We start from the raw sequence: 20,383 nt of genomic DNA, 5'->3' as shown, positions 1-20,383 counted from the left end.
TGCCATCAATGTGAATGGTTGTGACCATTTCAATCTTATTTCTGTCACTGGGGATACATGTAACCTCTTTCTGCCAATGCTCCAAATGATCAAACAATTCATGCCTTTCATTTGACCTGCTTTTTGTGGGCCCTAGCTGTACGTGAATTGGTGCTGCAATTGTTTATATGAACAGCGACTATGCTTCAAAAATAATTCATGGCTCTGTGAAGCACTTTGGAATGTTCTGAAGATGTCAAACATGTTATATAAACATAAGTTCTTAAATAATTTTCCCTATAAAAAGGGGTCTCATGGCATATCATGCTGTGCTAAGCATCCCATATGCCTCAAGCACTAATACAGATGAGTACTCTGGAGAATGTATGTAAATAGTTCACAGAATCATTAGGGTAAAGAATGAGGCCATTTGGCCCATCACATCTACATCACTTCTCCAAATTTGCATTATGATTTGTTGCCATTATCCTGCCTTTTCCCCATATCTTTGCACATTGTTTCTATTCAAATAATCATTTAATGCTTTCTTGAACCTGCTTCCATCACACTTCCAAGCAGTGCATTCCAATGCAATTTCTCATCACATTTGCTTCTTATGCAAATCACTTTAAATCTGTGTCCTCTCGTTCTTGATTCTTTTGTGAGCAGTTTCTGTCATCTGTTCATCCCTTATGATTTTGAACACTCCTAAGTTCTGTCCAAGGAGAACATCTTCAATCTATCCTCATAACTGAAGTTTCTCGTCCCTGGAATCATTCTTGTAAACCTCTTCTGCACTCTCTTCAGTGTGTTCACATCCTTCCTATATTGTAGTGTCCAGAACTGTACACAATATTCCAACTGAGGTCCAACTATTGTACAAGTTTAGCATAACCTCCTTGATCTTGTGCTTTATGCCCCTATTGAAGCCCAGGACATGATGTGCTTTATTAACCACTCTCTCTAACTGTCCTGTTGCGTTCATTGACCTATACACATATACACTCAGGTCCCTCTGTATCTGCATCCCCTTAAGAATTGTACCACTTTATGTTGTTTGTCCAAGTTCTTGCTACTAATATGTGTCACCTCACACTTCTCTGCATTGATATCTGCTATTCTACGAACTTGTCCATGTTATTTTGCAGTTCTACACTGTCATCGTCACAGTTTACAATGCTTCCAAGTTTCATGTCATCAGCAAACTTTGAAACTGTCTCCTGGACACCAAGATCTTGATCATTATTATTGGTCCCAATACTGACCCCTGCAAAACACCACTACAGACCTTTTCCCTGTCTGAAGCTTATCCATTGACGATTACTCTCTCTTTCCTATTACTCAGTCAAGTCTGTATCTACGTTGCTCGTCTCCCTTTTATCCAGTGAGCTAGAACTTTTCTTACAAGTCTGTTGTTTGAGGATAATGATTTACCAGTCACAAACAAGGGAAGCAGTGGAGGAAGAGAATAAATTGTGGTCTACAATGTACATCTGCAGCATGGGAAGTTTCACTAACTGGATCTACTTTCAGATGGGAGTTCATGCAGGAGCAGAAGATATCATGTACATCCTTTGCATTTGCCAGCAGCAGTTTGTAACTGCTCATGTGGTGTTTGCAGCCGTTTATCCCCTTCCTGTTTGAGGGATTTATGGACCTCAGAGAAAAAAAGTGGAATGACTGGTGGCTTCCAAATGCTTTGCAAGGAAATCTAGAAGCAGAGAGGGAGGTGGTGCACAGCTTTCTCTATAGTAACTGGTACCATTGAGACTTTTAATTCATTTACAGAGATCTGTTACTCCTGGATTTAGTAGGCTGGAAAGTTGTTTAGAAAAAGCATTGGGTGGAATACAAATGGTAAAGACCATATTACATTCTCTCGTGAAGATTGTTATTTATCCAGCTACGGGTGCCCACTGATGTGAGCATGACAGGTTCACTGTGTCTCAAAGTGCTCGCATATCTATTCCAGCTGAGCATCTTGGGGCACTGACTAATTATAAATGCTGTGGTTCCAGTTATCATAGGATCAACTCATCATCTTGCACCCAAGGAGGCACAGTGATTAGCACTGCTGCCTCACAGCGCCAGAGACCCAGGTTTGATTCCCAGTTTGGGTCACTGTCTGTGTGGAGTTTGCACATTCTCCCCATGTCTGCATGGGTTCCCTCCAGGTGTTCCAGTTTCCTCCCATAGTTTGAAAGACTAGGAGCATTTCACAGTGACTTCATTGCAGTGTTAATGTAAGCCTTACTTGTGACTAATAAATAAACTTGAAAGGCCATCATCAAGACCTTTGCCATTCTTATCTAACTCCCCCACACAGCAATGTAGCTCTGCTCACTCAGAACATTTGAACACAGTCTCAGGTTATGAAGTTGGATAAGCATATCTTATAGTATCACAGAGTTTGGAAAGCAATGTACAAAACATTGAACAAGTATTCATAAAGTCATACAGTAGAAAGAGGTCCTCTGGCCCATCGAGTCTGCACTGATAAAACTACACCATACCTACACTAATCCCACTTTCCAGCCTTGACCCAGAGCCTTGAATGTTATGACATTTCAAGAGCTCGTCTATGTTCTTTTTAAAGGTTGTTTACTTTCTCGTCTCTACTAAATAAAATCAAATTACTGCAGATGCTGGAATCTATGCAGAAACCCTGTTGACAGAAGAGCAGTACTTCTTCAGGGTAGGTATTCCTGGAAGAAAAGTGGCAGCAAGTTAAACACTGGATAAAAGAAAATGACTGAGGATGCTGGAATCTATAGAATCAAAGGGTCATCTAGACTCGAAACATCAGCTCTTTTCTCCCCTTACAGATACTGCCAGACCTGCTGATTCTTCCCAGTATTTTCTCTCTTGGTTTCTGCCTCTACTACTGTCCCAGAGAGCACCTTCCAGATTCCCACCATCCTCTGAGTGAACAATATATTTCCTCAAATTCCCTCAAAAGTTCCTGCCCCGACCTTAAAGTTATGCCCCCTCATTACTGACCCTTCAACTTCAGCTGCCTCCTACCAATACCCCTCATAATCTTGTACATCTCAACCAGGTACCACCAACCGCCCCCCCAAGCCTTCTCTAGTCTCAGATTGTCTTCTATAGAGCATCCTCTCTTCATAGTTCAAATGCTGTATCCCAGGTGACACTTTGGTGAATCTCCTCTGCACCCTTTCCAGTTTAATTACATCCTTCCTATATTGGTCTGTTCGTTTATCCTCAATATTGACAGCATTCATTTGATAGGTTAGAAAGTTAATAGCTGCTGCGAGGAGTTTAAAGACGTGAACATATCTTGAATGGAAGGAATGTTCAGCATGTTCTTTGGGGCTTTTCATATGGCTGTTCACAGCAAAGACAGATTTGGTCAGTGACTGGATGCATTCATGATTGGGAATTGTTTTTGGTCACATCCCCTTCATCATTCTCTTGAACGAAAAGAAACTTGCCCTTATGAAGCAGCCCTCACGATCATTGGATATTCCCAATGATGTTCTTTTTGGAGTATGATCACTATTGCAATGTAGGAAATGCAGCAGCCAATATGCACACAGCAAGCTCCCAATAACATGCAATGTGATAATCACCAAATAAATCTGTTTCTGTGATGCTGTTTAATGGATAATAAATACTGGCCAGGACACTGGGGATAACACTACTCTTCTTCAAAACAGTGCCATGGGATCATTTAAATCCATCTGAGGGGGAAGATGGGCCTCAGTTGAACATCTTACCTGAAAGACGACTAGGATAGAAGAGAGATCGGCATTGGCACTGGCTCGAATGAGCTGGAAACAGATCGTGGGGGAAAGGATAGCATGGGTCCAGTTTGCCGTGTGATGAGGTCTGACTCTAGTTTTGCTGCAGGCATTTGATGAGGGCTTTGATGGGCCAAGCAACAGCAAAAAGAAAGGGAGACTTAAAATGGAATAACAACAATGCACTATTAACAAAAAAGAACAGCAACACTCTGTCCATTAAATAATTGCAGAATTGCTACAAGAATGTTGAATGGAAAGGTATGATGAGGAAAGATGGAATGGAAAGCTTAAGTTCAATCCTGTGCATTAAAGGGAAAAAGAATTAAGTGAAAAATATGTGTGACCAAGGCAGCCTGTGCTATTCAGGTATGTAATACAAAAAGTAATTACATGGCTTATATATAAAAAATAAAATCAAAATTGAATCAAGGAGCATTTACCACAATTCTTCCTCAAGTGTCACATCTTTATCTCTTTTCAGTCGTGACAAAAGTCCACCTGAAATGTTAACTCTCCACAAGAGAGTATGTCCAGAATTTTTTGTTTTCATTACAGAAGGAAGATTAGCAGGGATGGGATGGGCTTGGGTGGGATGATCTGTCGAAGAGTCAGTACAGACTCAATGGGCTGAATGGCCCGTTTCTGCACTGTAGGGATTCAATGTTTTCATCTTTCCACCGGAAAGCCTGCACTCCACAGCAAGGAGAATTGAGAGTTTCAGCACCAGCTCTGTGCAGAGTTTGGAGTCTATCCTTCCTAGCATGGAATGGCTGGTCACCTCCATCAGCCTACTTGTGCTGTATCTGACAGCCAATCTCTCAGCTTCATCAAAGATCTGAGTGTTGAGGAAGTTCAGATATTGGTGTTGAAAGGAGTTCCAGGACAGAACAGTATACCAATCTGTTCTCCATTTAAATTACTAGGATTTTTGAGGCACTACCATGGGAGGGTGGCAGTGGTCCCATGCAGTACAAACATGTTGTCCTCCCACCCCTGACATGTGCTTTGTTGCTGCATGTCTGCCAGCCAGCCCAGACCAGAATAAGCAATCTTGCTCCAAGCTTACTTACAACTGCAATTGATGGCAAACAGCCTTCCACTGGCGTAGCCACTGGTGCCGCATCTAAGCAAGGCAAATAACAGAGGAATAAGGGGAACATACTACTGTGATCAGCTGATTTTTGTAAGCATTCTGTCATGATTGAATTTACAGGTGGCACAGTGGCTAACACTGCTGCCTCACAGCGCCAGGGACCCAGGTTCAATTCCCAGCTTGGATCATTGTCTATGCAGAGTCTGCACATTATCCTCGCGTCTGCATGGGTTTCCCCCAGGTGCTCTGGTTTCCTCCCACAGTCTGAAAGACATGCTGGTTAGGTGCTAAATTCTCCCTCCATGTACCCAAACAGCTGCTAGAGTGTGGCAACTAAGGGATTTTCACAGTAACTTTATTGCAGTATTAATGTGACACGACTAAGCTTTCAAATCCTAATTTATAAAGTTTAATGTGCATTTTCAGTTGTGTTGGAAAGGGGATGGTCAGTAAAGAGGTAGATAAGAAGCATGGGACAGTCGGTGAGTGTGTAGGTGAAATCATAGAATCTCTACAGTGCAGAAACAGGTCATTCAGCCCCTCAAATCTGCACTGACTCTGTGATAGAGCATCGTGCCCAAGCCCACCTCGTCCCTGCTAATCCTCCCTAACACACTTGGGACGCTAAGCGGTAATTTATCACAGCCAATCCACCCAACATACACATTTTTCGACTGTGGGGGGGGAAACGAGAGCACCCGAAGGAAACCAACGCAGACACTTGGACAATGTGTAGAATCCGCACAGTGATCCAAGCCAGGAATCGAACCTGGGTCCCTGGCACAGTGAGGCAGCAGTGCTAACCACTGTGCCACCATGGCTGCTCCAACAATACTTTTCACTGTATCCCAAAACATGTGACAATAAATCAAATCAAAAAGTTACTTTTTCAAAAATGGTAATTTCCTCCCCACCCCCATCACCCTTCATCCCATGCATCATGAACAATTCATACCTAATATTACGATTATTTATTCTTAAACATGTAATGGAGAGAAACGTGTATTTGTAGGATAGTGCCTAGTGAAGGATTAATTGAAACATTAACAAGACCTTCTGGAAAGTATCAGCAAATTGTTTTATTTCAGATTTCCAGTTCTTAAACAGTAAATTGAATTTTAATTTTTAAAAATGTTTCATCTCACTGCACCGGAATAACCAGCTCCCTCCAGCCCCGCTGCATCAACAGGTCCAGGCAGTGGGCGATCAGGGGGGCTGTCAGTCCCGACTGTCTGCCCCTCTACCACGGCTACGTTCGCGACAAGGTGCCCCTGGAGAGGGAGCGTGCGGTGTCCACGGGCACAGTCGATGCCTTCCGTGCCCATTGGGCACCGCAGGGGTTGACGTGCGTTATAGACCCCGACAATCACATGTTGAAATGAGGTGTCTTGTTTCTGTTCGGGCAGTTCCCCCTCCTTTTGGGGAGCCGCCCCCTTTTTCTTTGTCCTAATGTAATTTGAGTTTGTTTGCTTGGTTTGACCCGAAAGAACCCCCCACAGCTGCCTCCACCCCGTTGCCTCCTGCTCTGTTTCCAATAATGCGGCGACCAAACCGATACAGGCGAGTGACGTCAGACAAACCCGTCGCCCTAGCAACGCATTCTAGGGGAGCGGGCTGCTCCAATCAAAGGTGGCGGAATGTGGAACGGCAGCGAATGAGCGCGGGCGGCGGGGATTTTAAATGTGAAGTCGGGCTGGCAGCTTCAGTCTGCGAGAGAGGTTGGAGGAGCATGGCTGTGCGGCTGGCCAAGGTGCGGGGCTGGGGCAATCGGGAGAGGGGGTAATGGGGAAAGGGCGGGCTGTTAAAATGACTAATTCACCTGATGTTTAACTGGGCGCGTTAGCTGTAAAATTAAATTTCAATTCCTATTTCAGCAGCTGCTGTGTATAATTTAACTGATTTTCTATCTGGTTTAAACGTCTCCAGCTTTGTAACTTGTTAAATCTCCGTTCTGCCGCTTTTTATAAAGTAAAAGCGTGCATTGAGGAGCTGCACATTGCTGTAACGGACCGACTGCGCGGGGTCCTGCTCTGGGTTTTACTCTTCCGCCCTTCAAGAGGGCGGCCAAGTTTATTGATAGCAGATGGCTAAAAAAAGCGGTGCAAAGGTGTTCGTTGGGGTCTAGGGTGTGTTATACGTGGTGGGGGGAGAGGAGACTGAATTGCTGCCCTATCCCTGTACAGGCTGGAGATTTCCTCTGGCTTTGTTGGCTTGCATGGTGCCACCCACAGCCAGGTTGCTGCTGCTGCTGCTTTGGTCCTGGGTTTAGCACTGAGACAATCCTATCTGTAGATAGACGGCTGTCCCTGTGTTACAATGAAAGGGAGGATCCTCTCTAGCTGTTGAGTCACATGGCTGGAAATGCTGTTTAAGCACTGCATTTGAGAGTCTATTTGAATATCACGCTCAGCAATGGCAGTCCATGCAGATTTTCAACCCAGCCTCAACTGTATTGGAGAAATAAATCCATTAGTGTTGTGTTTTTCTGAATTAAATCGCAATCTCTTGCGGTTTTGGCAGTCTTCTCGTCTGGAAAAAGTTTGGAGTGAAATAGATTTTCCCCCAATTTATTTTTATTCATTTAAATGAAAATGCTGTTTTTTTTCCACTAAATATAACATATAAGATGATTAGAGGTTTAGATAGGGTGGATAGTAATAGCCTTTTTCCTCTGATGGAGAAATCTAGCACGAGGGGGCATGGCTTTAAATTAAGGGGTGGTAGTTATAGGACGGATGTCAGGGGTAGGTTCTTTACCCAGAGGGTGGTGAGGGATTGGAATGCCCTGCCTGCTGCAGTTGTAAATGCGCCTAGTTTGGGGGCGTTTAAGAGATCCGTGGATAGGTTTATGGATGGAAAGGGATTGGTTTAGGTTAGTGGGTCATTGTAACTGGTCGGCGCAACATCGTGGGCCAAAGGGCCTGTTCTGCGCTGTAATGTTCTATGTTCTAAATCACTACAATGCAGAAAGAGGCCATTCAGTCCATTTAAGTCTGCACTGACCCTCTGAAAGAGCACCTGCCCCGCCCCCAAAATCCCTGTAACCGTCTACATTTAGCATAGCCAATCCACTTAACTTGCACACCTTTTGGAATGGGAAGAAACTGCAGCACCTGTAGGAAACCCATGCAGACAGGGGAGAATGTACCAACTCCACACAGCCTGGAATGGAACCTGGGTTTCTGGTGCTGTGAGGTAGCAGTGCTTGCCACGGTGCTGTTCTCTGCAAAGAAAGCATAAGCTTGGAATCAACTTTTTTTGGCCAGTTATTAGAAAAAGCTCAAAAGCTGAATGCATGATTAGCAGAAGGTGCTGTGGCAGGTTACATCTACACTTGTTAGATATCTAGCTAGGGAGATCGGTCTTGAAGGACAGTTTTTTGCTGCTGAAGATTTTTAGATTTTCTTTCCTCCATATTTTAACTGAGATTAGCTTTAGCCAGACTGGGCAAGCTAGTGTCTGGAAAACTCACCTATGGCCATCTAGTTGTTAAATCTGTAACCAAACTGGTTTTTCTGTCTCCCAGTCTGACCTCACAATGTTGGACTCATTACAGCAAATGCATGAGAACACCATCGCCTGGACTTTCCTCTTAAAGCCACTCCCCATCCTGAATCAGTTCCTCCCTACAGCATTGTGCGTATACATACACTAAATGGACTGCAGCAGTTCAAAAAGTCAGCTCACCACCATCTCCTTTAGGGCAATAAATGTTGGCCTAGCCTTTAAGGCTCATGTCCCTTTTTTTATTAAAAATCACTTCTTGTCATGTATAATTAGCCTAGTTTATTTTTAATCCAATAAACTCTGAATCCCTTGGTTAGCAGTAGATTGAGCATTATGCATGTTGGAATTGGGTATCATGTGCACGTTTGTATTGCAGTGGATGGATTGAAGAATCAGAATTGGACCAGCCAGGTTGCTCTTGCAAAGATTGGCACATCCTTATGGGCTGAATAGCCTCCTATGCTGTTACTATACTATTGGTGTGCATTTGTTAGTATGGCTCTTTGTCACTCAGTATTCTGTCAATTACAGTATTTTAATTTACAGGCTACTCGTGTTGGTAAAGACAATGTTGAACCAAAAGTCATTCCAGCGAAAGCTGGAACAAAACTCAGCTTGCGGCCGAGAACAGCTTTGGTGGACATAGGAAACAAGACACAAGGAGCTAAAGTCCCTCTGAAAAAGGTATGCTGTGTGTTGTTAACTCTACCAGGCTAGAGAATTCCTAGCAAGAGTCTGACTTGCTTGCATCTTGTTAGTATTGGACAATATTGAACTTTTATGCATGTAATTTTGGCAATCTGCTACCAACTAATTAGTCAAGCACCCCCCACAATGCCCAGAACTGCATTTTCCTATGTTGCCACTTACAGCCAACTTTTGCATGCAAAAACTCATCCATCTTCATGATGCCACTACCAAACACTACTTTGCCTTGCAGTCAGTGTTTGAAAGGAACTATTCCTTGGTCCTGTTCATCCCTCAACCCTTTGTCTCCTTTTCATGCAATCACAGGATGCATCTCCTCTCCCTGCTGTCCAAAGCCCCAGACACACACTCTGGAGGTAAGGCAGTGATTTTTAACTTGTACTTTGAATTTAGTATACTGTATTCACCGCTTGATGCAACCTCCCCTACACTGGAGAACCAAGCACCTTGCATCAGTTGCAAGCATTGAGCTTCTGGTTACTTGCCGTTTTAATTTCCAGCTTGCACACACCTTCTGACCCTGCCTGCTGTAATGTTCCACTGAAGCTCAATGCAAGCTTGAGGAACAATTTCAGGACTCCCACATTGAGTTCCTCTCTTGTGCTCTGAATAAATGTTTTATCTTTACAACCATTACTATGCTCTTTTTGTTCCATGGCATCTTCATATCTAATCGTCCTTGCCCCCTCAGACCTTTTCTTTGCTCTTCTACCTGCTTTTGACAGTACATAATCCATCATGTTTTTCCTCCCAATCTGAAGCATCATATTTGACTGAGTCTCTATCTCTTCCCTGCACCAGCCACCCCCACCCCACCTTGTTTTATTATTTTGAATTTTGGTTAATCCAGAATCCAATTGTGAAATTCTACCAAAATTTACAACTTTACAGGGAAAGAGTATAGTGGCCCCAAAGGTGGAACCAGTGAAGAAGCTCACCAAACCAGTTGCAGTTGTTGTGCAAACAGAAAAATATGAAGATGTACCAAAGGTAAAATATTACTACAGCTTATGAGTCTAGTTGTAACATGGGTGATTAAGCAAAAACATATATAGACATGAAGCACTATGTACATCAAGGCTATAATCCTCATTGGTATTCTAACCTCTAGTACTGAATAGCTTTACTGTGCCTGTCCTTCAAGCCTGTGGCCAGAGGAAAATCAAATGTAGATACATCTGAAGATTGGGTCAAGTCCATTCCCAGAGCAAGTTGCCTGGCTGCTTACTACCCACACCCCTACTCCACCCAGATCTAAAGGGGAGTTGATTTTGTTACTATTAAGTTTTGCATTGGATTTTCAAATGTTTATACCTTACAATTGACTTTGAAAGAACATAATGTGTAGATGGCTCTTCTAGTGAAACAAGTCTGAGCTTTACATGTGCTCATTGTTATAGCAGTGCAACAAACTTTGCAGCTTGCCTGAATTCTGATTGCAGGCCTGAGATGGAAGTCAAGCCTGTCAACCTGCTTTGCCATTCAACACATGGCTGATTATTTCACCAACTCCACTTCGCCTAATCTCTGTATCCCTTGATTCCCTGAGACCATAAATCAACCCTGCAGCCTAAATGTAATGCACACATGTGCATCCATAATCCTCTGGGGTAAAAAATTCCAAAGATTATCATAGGCCCAGGCTAATGTTCTGGGGGCAAGGGTTCAAATGCCAACACTGCAGCTGGAATTTAAATTCTAGAACTGAGAGCTAGCCTCAGTAATGGTGACCATAGTGTTATGATTGCTTTAACCATTTAAAAACCCATCTTGTTCCCTTTCCTTTTTGGGAAGGAAATCTGTCATCCTTACCTGGGCTGGCTGCCTTGTGAATCCAGGCCCACAGCAATGTGGTGAACTCTTAATGCATCCTAGAAAGGAATAAATAAAACCATTTGAGAAAATGGGTCAGCTTGGTGGCACTTTGATTAGCATTGTTGCCTCAGTACCAGGGACCCAGGTTCAATTCTGGCTTCAGGTCACTGCGTGGAGCTTGCACTTTCTCCCATGTCTACATGTTTCCTACCACAACCCAAAAATATGTGGCTTAGGTTGATTGGCCATGCTAAATTCTCCCTACAGTCAGGGGGATTAGCAGGGTAAATATGCAAGGTTGTGGGAATAGGGTCTGGGTGGGATTGTGGTTGGTACAGATTCACTGGGCCAAATGGCCTCCTGTATGGAAGGGATTCAATAAAATATTGTCTGTCACTTATTGACCACCCATGTTGCTCTTCAGAAGATGGGGTGAGCTGTCATCTTGACTGCTGCAGTCCCTGAGGTATAGGTAATCCCACAGCATTAAAGGGAATTTCAGGATTTTGACCTGGAGAAAGTGAACCAATCCCTTATCCTGAGACTGTACACTTCCTGACCAACCAGAACTAACCTGTTCATCCTCAGTTCAGTCCTTGAGACAATTTCTACATTTTTGATTTGAGGTAATAAATCCAACAGTGAATATTTGAAGCCTAGAAAGATGCTGGACTGCTTCCAATATGATACAAGACCACAAGTGAGTAATTGTGGTTATTGTAAAGTTTACTTATTAGTCACAAGTAGGCTTGCATTTACACTGCAATGAAGTTGCTGTGAAAATCCCCTAGTTGCCACACTCCAGTGCCTGTTCAGGAACACCTGAGGGAGAATTTAGCATAGCCAATTCACCTAACCAGCACATCAGTGGGAGGAAATCCATGCAGATGCAGAACATGCAAACTCCACACAGTGACCCAAGCTAGGTCCTCGGCACTGAGGCAGCAGTACTAGTCACTGTGCCACCCTATTGCTAGGGATACTTAACTCTTGATATGTGTAGAAAACCTGGAATCTCTGCTAATTGCAAATGGCTCTAATTGAAATTCTAATCGGTGTGAATGATTGTACTTTTGGAAAGGATTTTTTTAAGTTATAATTCTTTTTAGTTACAGATACCAGCATCACCATCCCTGATGGAAACATCAGGCTGTGTTTACGACGATTTGTGCCAAGCCTTCTCGGAGGTGTTGCTTCCTGTTAAAGATGTTGATGCAGATGATGACAATCCCATGTTATGCAGTGAATATGTTAAAGATATCTACAAATATTTGAGACAGCTCGAGGTCAGACATTGTTTTAACTGATCTGGTTGTTCCCAATTCAAACCCCTTGTGAGAAAATTGAAACTGAAAAAACAGCTGCCATTCCTTCCAGGATGGGATGGGAGATGGTGTACAAAGATCTTCAGTTCTTTGCAGCTTCTATAGGTGACCTTTTGGAGGTGCTATATTGCTCTTCATTTTTGAGTCACCTAAATGGCCATTTGACATGTTGCTAAGGCCTTGAGGAATTGGGAGGCTTGTAAAGTCAGAAGTTTGCAGCATGGAAACAGGCTCTTTGGCCCAACTTGTCCAGAATGCCCTTTTTTTTGTTAAAGCCCTAAGCTAGTCCCAATTGCCTGCATTCAGCCCATATCCCTCTATGTCCATGTAACTGTCTAAATGCTTTTAAAAGACAAAATTGTACCTGCCTCTACTACCTCTGGCACCTTGTTCCAGACACTCACCACCTTCTGGAAAAATTGCCTCTCTGGACCCTTTTGTATCTCTCCCCTTTCACCTTAAACCTATGCTGTCTAGTTTTAGAGCCCCACACCTTTGGGAAAAGATATTCACTATCTGACTGATCTGTGCCCCTCACTATCTTTAGACCTCTATATAAGATAACCCCTTAGCCTCTGCTCAAGAGGAAAGAGTCCAAGTCTATACAGCCTCTCCTTATAACTCAAACCATCAAGTCCCAGTAGGATCCTAGCAAATCTTTCCTGCACTTGTTCTGGAGGAACAGTTGTGATAAGATGTGAGCTTTCCCTCCTTTTGTATTAATTTGATGACTGAATGTCACATAACGTTTCGAGCAAAACCTAACCAAAATTTCTTTTCTGGAAAGGTGGAACAGTCAGTGAGGCCAAAGTACTTGGAAGGAAGGGAGATAACTGGGAATATGCGTGCTATCCTAATTGACTGGCTTGTACAAGTTCAGAGAAAATTTCAGCTGCTCCAAGAAACATTGTACATGACTGTGTCCATCATTGATCGATTCCTTCAGGTAAAAATGGTAGTTTTCTCAAATCATGATTGGGCTGGTGCTTTCCTGTAAACAGGTCAAGAGCCAGTGAAATCTGGGATCAAACCTGATGCAAATGAAAGCTGAGCCAAAAGCTGATCAAACAAAGCAGATGTGGTAGCAATGAGTTTGATAGTTGAATCAAGATTGGATTTTTACAGCATCCATTAAAAGCCAGGCTTTGTACAAAGACTTGACTCTTTGAAGCTTGGTTTTTATTCTTGAAACTGAAATGAGCCTACATTCAGGGCAAATACAAGGTGGGACTTCATTTTTGAGTCACCTAATGGCAGCCATTTTGTACACTGCCAGGTCCTTGTTTTCAATATAGCATTTCAGGAAGCCATTTTCCTTCAAAGCAGGATTTCTGGGACACGGGACTGCAAGTGTAAATTGAAGCTAGGGACTGGGTACAAAATACCTATTTATCTAGCACCTAGCATTTCTGCCCCCCTTTCACCCATGTCAGACTTTTCAAAGATTGAAGAAGCACATGTGAAAGAAACTTGGTTCAGATGAGAGGTCCTGCAATGAATTCATTGGGGGAGACTTCAAGTAACCTGACTGAGAAGATTGAGGCTTTGTAATATCCAGTTCAACAATCCAATTCTAGCATTGGAGCAACATGGTAACTTGAGGCGATGCATGATACATGTGCCTTGATGTTACTTTTTCAAAAAATTGCAATTAAGGGTTGGGAAGTAGTATCTTAAAAGGAAAGTGGGGGGACTTAAGACCATAGGACCTACGAGCTGGAGGAATACGATATGTTCAATTTCCATTGCTCAGAACTAAATTGAGGGTTGAGGCCATGAAGCAATTTAAACAAGGATGTGTTTGTCGAAAGTAAGGCCATTCATTCATTTTTGGACAGTTGAGAAATCCCACTTTGAACTTAGCAAGCGGTGGGGGGTAGTAGAAGTTAAAATCAGATCAGTGATGATCATATTGAATAATAGAGCAGGCTCAAAACAGCCAAATCTCTGCTCCTAATTCATGTTTTGTATGTAGATCAGCAAACTTACAAGTGAACCAGATGTTCTGCTTTTTGGAATTCAGGAAGGAGATTGTATACATTTCTAATATAGCATTCCTGGCTTGGTTTTGAGGATAGTCCAGTAACAATGCAATATTCCTTAACTGGTTTGTTGTTTGTTTTTCCAGGATAATCCAGTGACTAAGAACCAGCTACAACTTGTTGGTGTGACAGCAATGCTGGTGGCATCCAAATATGAAGAAATGTATCCTCCTGAAATTGGAGACTTTGTCTATGTCACAGACAATACTTACACTACAGCTGCAATACGTGAGATGGAAAGGAAGATTCTCCGGAAGCTTAACTTCTCTCTAGGCAGGCCTCTGCCTCTGCACTTTCTGAGGAGGTCTTCAAAAGTTGCAGAAGTAAGTCGAGCTTTATTTGTTCTGCCAGCCAAGATTATTCACGAAGAACTGAAATGTAGTTCTTTACAATTTAACTGCTGTTGTAAGAAAAGAACCACTTTCAGTTTGTGTAGCTCCTTATGTCCTTGTACTCCAGTACAACATGCCTTCCTCTTTGCTCTGGCCATGCCACAACAGAAATTGTATGACCATCTGATTTTTAGTAGACAACTTCTAATGTCATCTGAAAATGCCACTTCTATTATGGATCCATGCTCACTCTGAGTTAGGTTATGAATTCAACCTACTATATTACAGCAGCCAGGTTTGGTGTTATCTTAATGTCTTTGCCAAAATTTGTCCCTCGACCAGAATTGCTGGTCTTTACCTCACTGGAATCTAGTTCCCAAATTATGGCTGCTTCATTTTCTACAATGTCAGTGATTGGCATTGCCCCATAGCACCAGGGACCCAGGTTCATTTCTGGCCTTGGGTGACTGTGTGCAAATTCCACATTCTCCAAATGAGTTTCCTTCCACAGTACAAAAGTTGGGTGGATTATCCATGATAAATGCATGGTGTTATAGGGATAGGGCAGAGGGGAGGGCCTGAGTCTGCCCTATTGAAGAGTTGATGCAGACTCTTGTGGCCTGGTGCACTAAGAATTTTCTGGTTTGAGTGCTTCATTGGCTATAATAACTTTAAATATTCATGCTACTTAAGTGCTGTATCAATCTTGCAATGTTTTGTAGATTGTGATTATTTGAACCCTTGATGCTTTTGGTTCCAGTAAGTATTGTCAAGCAAGGATGCCATTTTAATATCTAGTCTGAATCATAACCAAGTCAGACTAGGTTTATTGCAGCTAAGCATGAGTAAATCCTGTAAGTAGTTTTAAAACTAGCTTGAAGCAAATCTGACTGTACTGTAATCAGTATGCCAAAAATCTTGACACAGCACTTTCCTTAAAAGGTGACTATTGATGTGCTTCCTGTCTCTCTAGGTAAGCTCTGAACACCATACTCTAGCTAAATACCTGATGGAACTGACCATTGTTGACTACGAGATGATTCATTATCTCCCATCTCAGATTGCTGCTGCTGCTTTTTGTCTTGCTCAAAAAGTCTTGAACGATGGTAACTGGGTGAGTATTAAGTTAAAAGATGAATACCATTTAGCTGACAGTGGCTTCTGTTATACCCATTTAACTGTTTCAACCAAATTCTTTCAGACACCACTTCTGCAGCACTACATGACCTATAAAGAGGAAGATCTTATTCCAGTGATGGAGCACATTGCCAAGAATGTTGTGAAGGTCAATCAAGGTCTCACTAAGCATATGGTAAGCTTTCAGACTGTCATTTAAATGTGGCCTTTGGACTGTGTAATGACCAAACTCTGTTGAATTCCAGCATGGTTTTCTTAAGGTGAAAAGGAGTTCAAGTCTTATTTGGCTGGAATTGTGAATTACAGCACAAGGGAGGCCATTTGATAGAGCAGACGCAGCACGGTTTTGTTAAAGGGAAGTCGTGTCTGACAAATTTACTGGAGTTCTATGAGGATGTGTCTAGGGCGGTGGATAGAGGAGAGCCGGTGGATGTGGTCTTTCTGGATTTTCAGAAGGCATTTGACAAGGTACCTCAAGACGTTATTGCAGAAGGTCAGGGGGACAGGGAGTTGGGGGTAGGGTGTTAGCGTGGATAGAGGATTGGTTGTCAAATAGGAGGCAGAGAGTGGGGGTCAATGGGTGCTATTCAGATTGGCAAATGGTGACTAGTGGAGTGCCTCAGGGGTCAGTGCTGGGGCCTCAGCTATTTACCATTTATATAGATGATCTGGAGGAGGGAACCGAGTGTAGGGTGTCGAAATTTGCTGATGACACCAAGATTGGAGGAAAGGCAAATTGTGCGGAGGGTGTGGAGAGTCTACAGAAGGATCTAGATAGGCTGGGCGAATGGGCCAGGAAATGGCAAATGGAATTTAATGTTGGCAAGTGCGAGGTGGTCCACTTTGGTAGGAAGGATTATCACTTACGTGGCAAAACTGCAGCAGGTGACGGTGCAGAGGGACCTTGGGGTCCTTGTGCATGAGTCGCAAAAACCCAGCCTGCAGGTGCAGCAGGTGGTCAGGAAGGCGAATGGGATGCTGGCCTTCATAGCAAGGGGGATTGAATATAAAAGTAGGGAGGTCTTGCTGTGGCTGTATAGGGCATTGGTGAGGCCGCAGCTGGAGTACTGTGTGCAGTTTTGGGCACCGTACTTACGCAAGGATATTTTGGCTTTGGAGGGAGTGCAGAGGAGGTTTACTAGGCTGATGCCGGGGTTGAGCTATGAGGAGAGGCTGAATAAACTAGGCTTGTACTCGTTAGAGTTTAGAAGAATGAGGGGAGATCTCATTGAGACGTATAAGATGATGAATGGGATGGATAGGATAGAGGTGGAGAGACTCTTCCCGCTCAAAGGATAATAGGACTAGGGGACACAGTCTCAAGATAAAAGGGGGGCGGTTTAGAACGGAGTTGAGGAGGAACTTCTTCACTCAGGGTGGTGAATCTCTGGAATTCTCTGCCCGTTGAAGTGGTGGAGGCTGCCTCGCTAAATATTTTTACGACGCGGGTTGATGGGTTTTTGATAAGAGAGGGGATTAAGGGTTATGGGGAGAGGGCGGGAAAGTGGAACTGAGTCACAACAGATCAGCCATGATCTTATTGAATGGCGGGGCAGGCTCGAAGGGCTAGATGGCCTACTCCTGCTCCTATTTCTTATGTTCTTATTTGGCCAATCAGGTCTGCACTGAATGCAATTCCAGGCCCTATCCCCAGAACCCCATGTATTTACCCTAGTTAGTCCCCCTGACACTAAGGGACAATTTAGCATGGCCAATCCACCTAACCTGCACATTTTGTGGTAGGAAACCAGAGCACCCAGAGGAAATACACAGGCACTGGGAGAACATGCAAACTCCATACAGTGACTTGAGCTGGGAATCAAACCTGAGTCCCTGGCACAGGCAGCAGTGCTGACCACTGTCACTGTACTGACTCAAAGTGCTGCACCCCCCCCCCATCTTTTTTTAGAATAATCCAACTCCTTTCAAGTGTTCTGATAGGACTTGCCCCCCACCAGGCAGTGTCCAGATTCTAACCATTCACCTGAGTTCCCCACCCCCTCATGCAGCAATTGCTGCTTTTCAATTAAATTTCTCATATCTCTGCAATCTATTCTTCTGTCCAAACCTTTCCCTCCTTGACTGACAAAAGTCCCTAGCATCCAGTCTGTCATGGAAGTTTCTCAATCCTGGAACTATTTTCACATTCATAGCTTTTGCATCCTTGTCTTTTTTTTGTTGAGCCCTGATCTAGTATTGGCTATTAAATAAATTCTCATTTATCTGACATCAATTAAATACCAAATATCAGAAGTGAATGCTGTACTCTAGCTATGGTGCACTCCAATGTCCCTCTTCCTCTACATCCCATCATTTATTGTGCATTCCCTTGTCTTGTTTTCTCCTCATGAATCGCACTTTGAACTCCATTTATATCTTCCATCAATCATGCCCCTTGTCACTTACATTTTGTGGCACAATTGGTTTCATTTTGAAATGGTTTGGGTGCCTTTTCTGACCACTGCCTTGGTATCAAAAGTTTTATTTCTCATTGGCTGTCTGGAGTGAACTAATGTTCTTTATATATAGCTTTCCACCAAGCAACTGTTTCAATATTGCCATTGTAATCAAACCATTGTAGCTTCCACTAACAGGATTTTCTCCTCTCATTCTAGACAGTTAAGAACAAGTATGCCAGCAGCAAGCAAATGAAGATCAGCACCATTCCACAGCTAAAATCTGATGTGATTCTCAATTTTTCAAAGCATTTAGTGTCTCTGAAATAACATCACACTTTTCTCTGATAGCAATGTGTTCTTGTATAGTCTTGTGCTCTTATGCCTTTCAGCACCATGTGCTACTGTAAATAAATGTAATTTCAGTTTTTATCTGCCACCCAACTTTCAATTCACTAATAAAACTTGATTTTAAACTTTGATTTATTGTGGTTTCAATGCCAATGTTTAACTCTATTTCATTCTGTTTAGCTTTGTGCAATTGGGCCTGTGATGGGATTTGACTTAAATCAGCAAAATTTGATCAAACTAGGAATGCCTTTCAGTACACCAGATTTCCATTTGGGCTAGTGTGAAAGAAAGTTTTCAATTTTCTGGATGTGGGTGTCAATACTTATTAGATGGTAAACAAACAGGCAATTTGAACCAGTGATCCTTTAGTCAAGTTGGCATGAGTTGGAGGGGTACTTAGAGATTGATTCTGTTCCCAAATACCTCTTACTGTAGCTGGTGGAGGTTAAGTTATGGATTAGTAAACCCACTTTAATTTCTAGACCACTTTCCCCATAATTGTGCCAGGATCCCTGTAAATCTGCCTTGTTCTAAGTAGCCTAAAACATAAATTGACCCACTTGAGGATAATTGATTTAGCTGTAATCATTCACTTTCCATTAGCACAAGGATACATGTTTAATATTGTACACTAAATATTGGATGAATTCTTTTCGTGTCCTACTTTACAAGGACAGTCTCAAATTTCAACACCCTTGGCCACCAAGTCCTGAGGTGTGACTAAAAATCTGGAGCTTCTGGCTCTTGTACTCAATGCACCATAAGATTGCTATACATTTCTCTAGTAATTTTTTTTAATCACCCCCAGAGTGTTCCTTTCTAACTTGATTTCCTCCAGGGATACTATTTTCTGTGCTCCCAGTGCTTTGTTTTTTTCCACCCCTCCCCATGCCACAGTCCTTTCCCATTCAATGCTTCAGTTTTCTTTTTAAAATTTTTTTTGGCTGCTCTTATAATGTTTATCTTGGTTAGAGGCAGTTTTGAGTCCTGGGACTCCTGACAAGGCAGCAGCTCTGGCTGAAATACTGCAAATTTAATTAGCACTCATCATTTAACATTTAGATGAATGTCACTGGCCGGTTTGGTAATCATTGCCATCTCAAACCAGTGGGTGCTAGATTATTTGAGCTGAATGCCCTATTAAGTCACTTCAGGGGACAAGTGTAGGTCTGGAGTAACATACAGGTCAAATTGGCTTGGTTCCCTAGAACACTTCAGCGATGTACTGCAAGAACTTGCCAATGATCCTCCAGTACCATCTGGAAGGACAAAGGGCAGCAGATAGATGTGGGATACCACCACTGGGAGGTTTCCCTCCAAGTCTCTATCTATCCTCATATGGAAATGTATCACCACTCCATCATTGGATCAAATTCCTGGAACTCCCTCCTGAATAGTACTGTGGGTGTACTTATACCATATCAACTGCAGCAGTTCAAGAATGCAGTTTGCCACCACCTATTTCAGGGCACTTAGGATCTTGCCAGTTATTTAGACCTACAAAAAGTTCCAGAGCTTTCTTAGCAGTAGCTACATCTGTTGGCTTATACCTGTTGGTCAATCCTAAAAACAGGAGGAGGCCATGTGAGCCTGCTCTGCCCTTCATCATGCTGTGGCTGATCATCCAACTCAATAATCTAATCCTTTTTCCCCATAACTTTTGATCCCATTTGCCATAAGTACCACATTCAGCCACCTCTTGAATGCATTCAATGATTTGGCATCAGCTACTTTCTGTGGTAATGAATTCCACAACTCACTACTCTTTGGATGAAGCAAAGTCTCCTCATCTCCATCCTAAATGGTCTACCCTGAATTCTCAGACTCTGATTTCAGGCTCTGGACTCCTCCTTCCCCCCCCCCCCCCCCCCCCCCCCACAATGGGAAATATCCTCCCTGCATCTACCTTATTTAGTCTTGTTAGAATTTGG

General features: G+C 42.9%; 1 protein-coding gene across 1 annotated transcript; it reads left to right on the top strand.

The window, feature by feature from the left end:
* The first annotated feature begins 6,554 nt into the window (after window positions 1–6,554).
* On the top strand, window positions 6,555–18,581 carry LOC145343257 (G2/mitotic-specific cyclin-B1-like). The gene is made up of 9 exons (XM_080189358.1): window positions 6,555–6,589; window positions 8,893–9,030; window positions 9,946–10,044; window positions 11,979–12,155; window positions 12,982–13,140; window positions 14,323–14,559; window positions 15,542–15,682; window positions 15,770–15,880; window positions 18,321–18,581. Exons 1-9 carry the CDS (start codon window positions 6,569–6,571, stop codon window positions 18,429–18,431), a joined length of 1,194 nt encoding a protein of 397 aa, XP_080045484.1. The 5' UTR covers window positions 6,555–6,568; the 3' UTR covers window positions 18,432–18,581.
* Window positions 18,582–20,383: the final 1,802 nt, after the last annotated feature.

Source organism: Carcharhinus amblyrhynchos, chromosome 5, assembly GCF_965287045.1.
Source record: "Carcharhinus amblyrhynchos chromosome 5, sCarAmb.v2.hapA, whole genome shotgun sequence".
Lineage (NCBI taxonomy): Eukaryota > Metazoa > Chordata > Chondrichthyes > Carcharhiniformes > Carcharhinidae > Carcharhinus > Carcharhinus amblyrhynchos.
The sequence above is the reverse complement of the archived record's forward strand: the minus strand, read 5'-3'. Positions and strand labels throughout refer to the sequence as shown.

Bases quoted from the DNA above. Each gene is read 5' to 3' on its own strand.
- LOC145343257 (XM_080189358.1), top strand. From the start codon at position 6,569: ATGGCTGTGCGGCTGGCCAAG. The intron at 9,031-9,945 runs GTATGCTGTGTG...ACAACTTTACAG, and splicing joins CTAAAGTCCCTCTGAAAAAG to GGAAAGAGTATAGTGGCCCC. The intron at 12,156-12,981 runs GTCAGACATTGT...TTTTCTGGAAAG, and splicing joins AATATTTGAGACAGCTCGAG to GTGGAACAGTCAGTGAGGCC.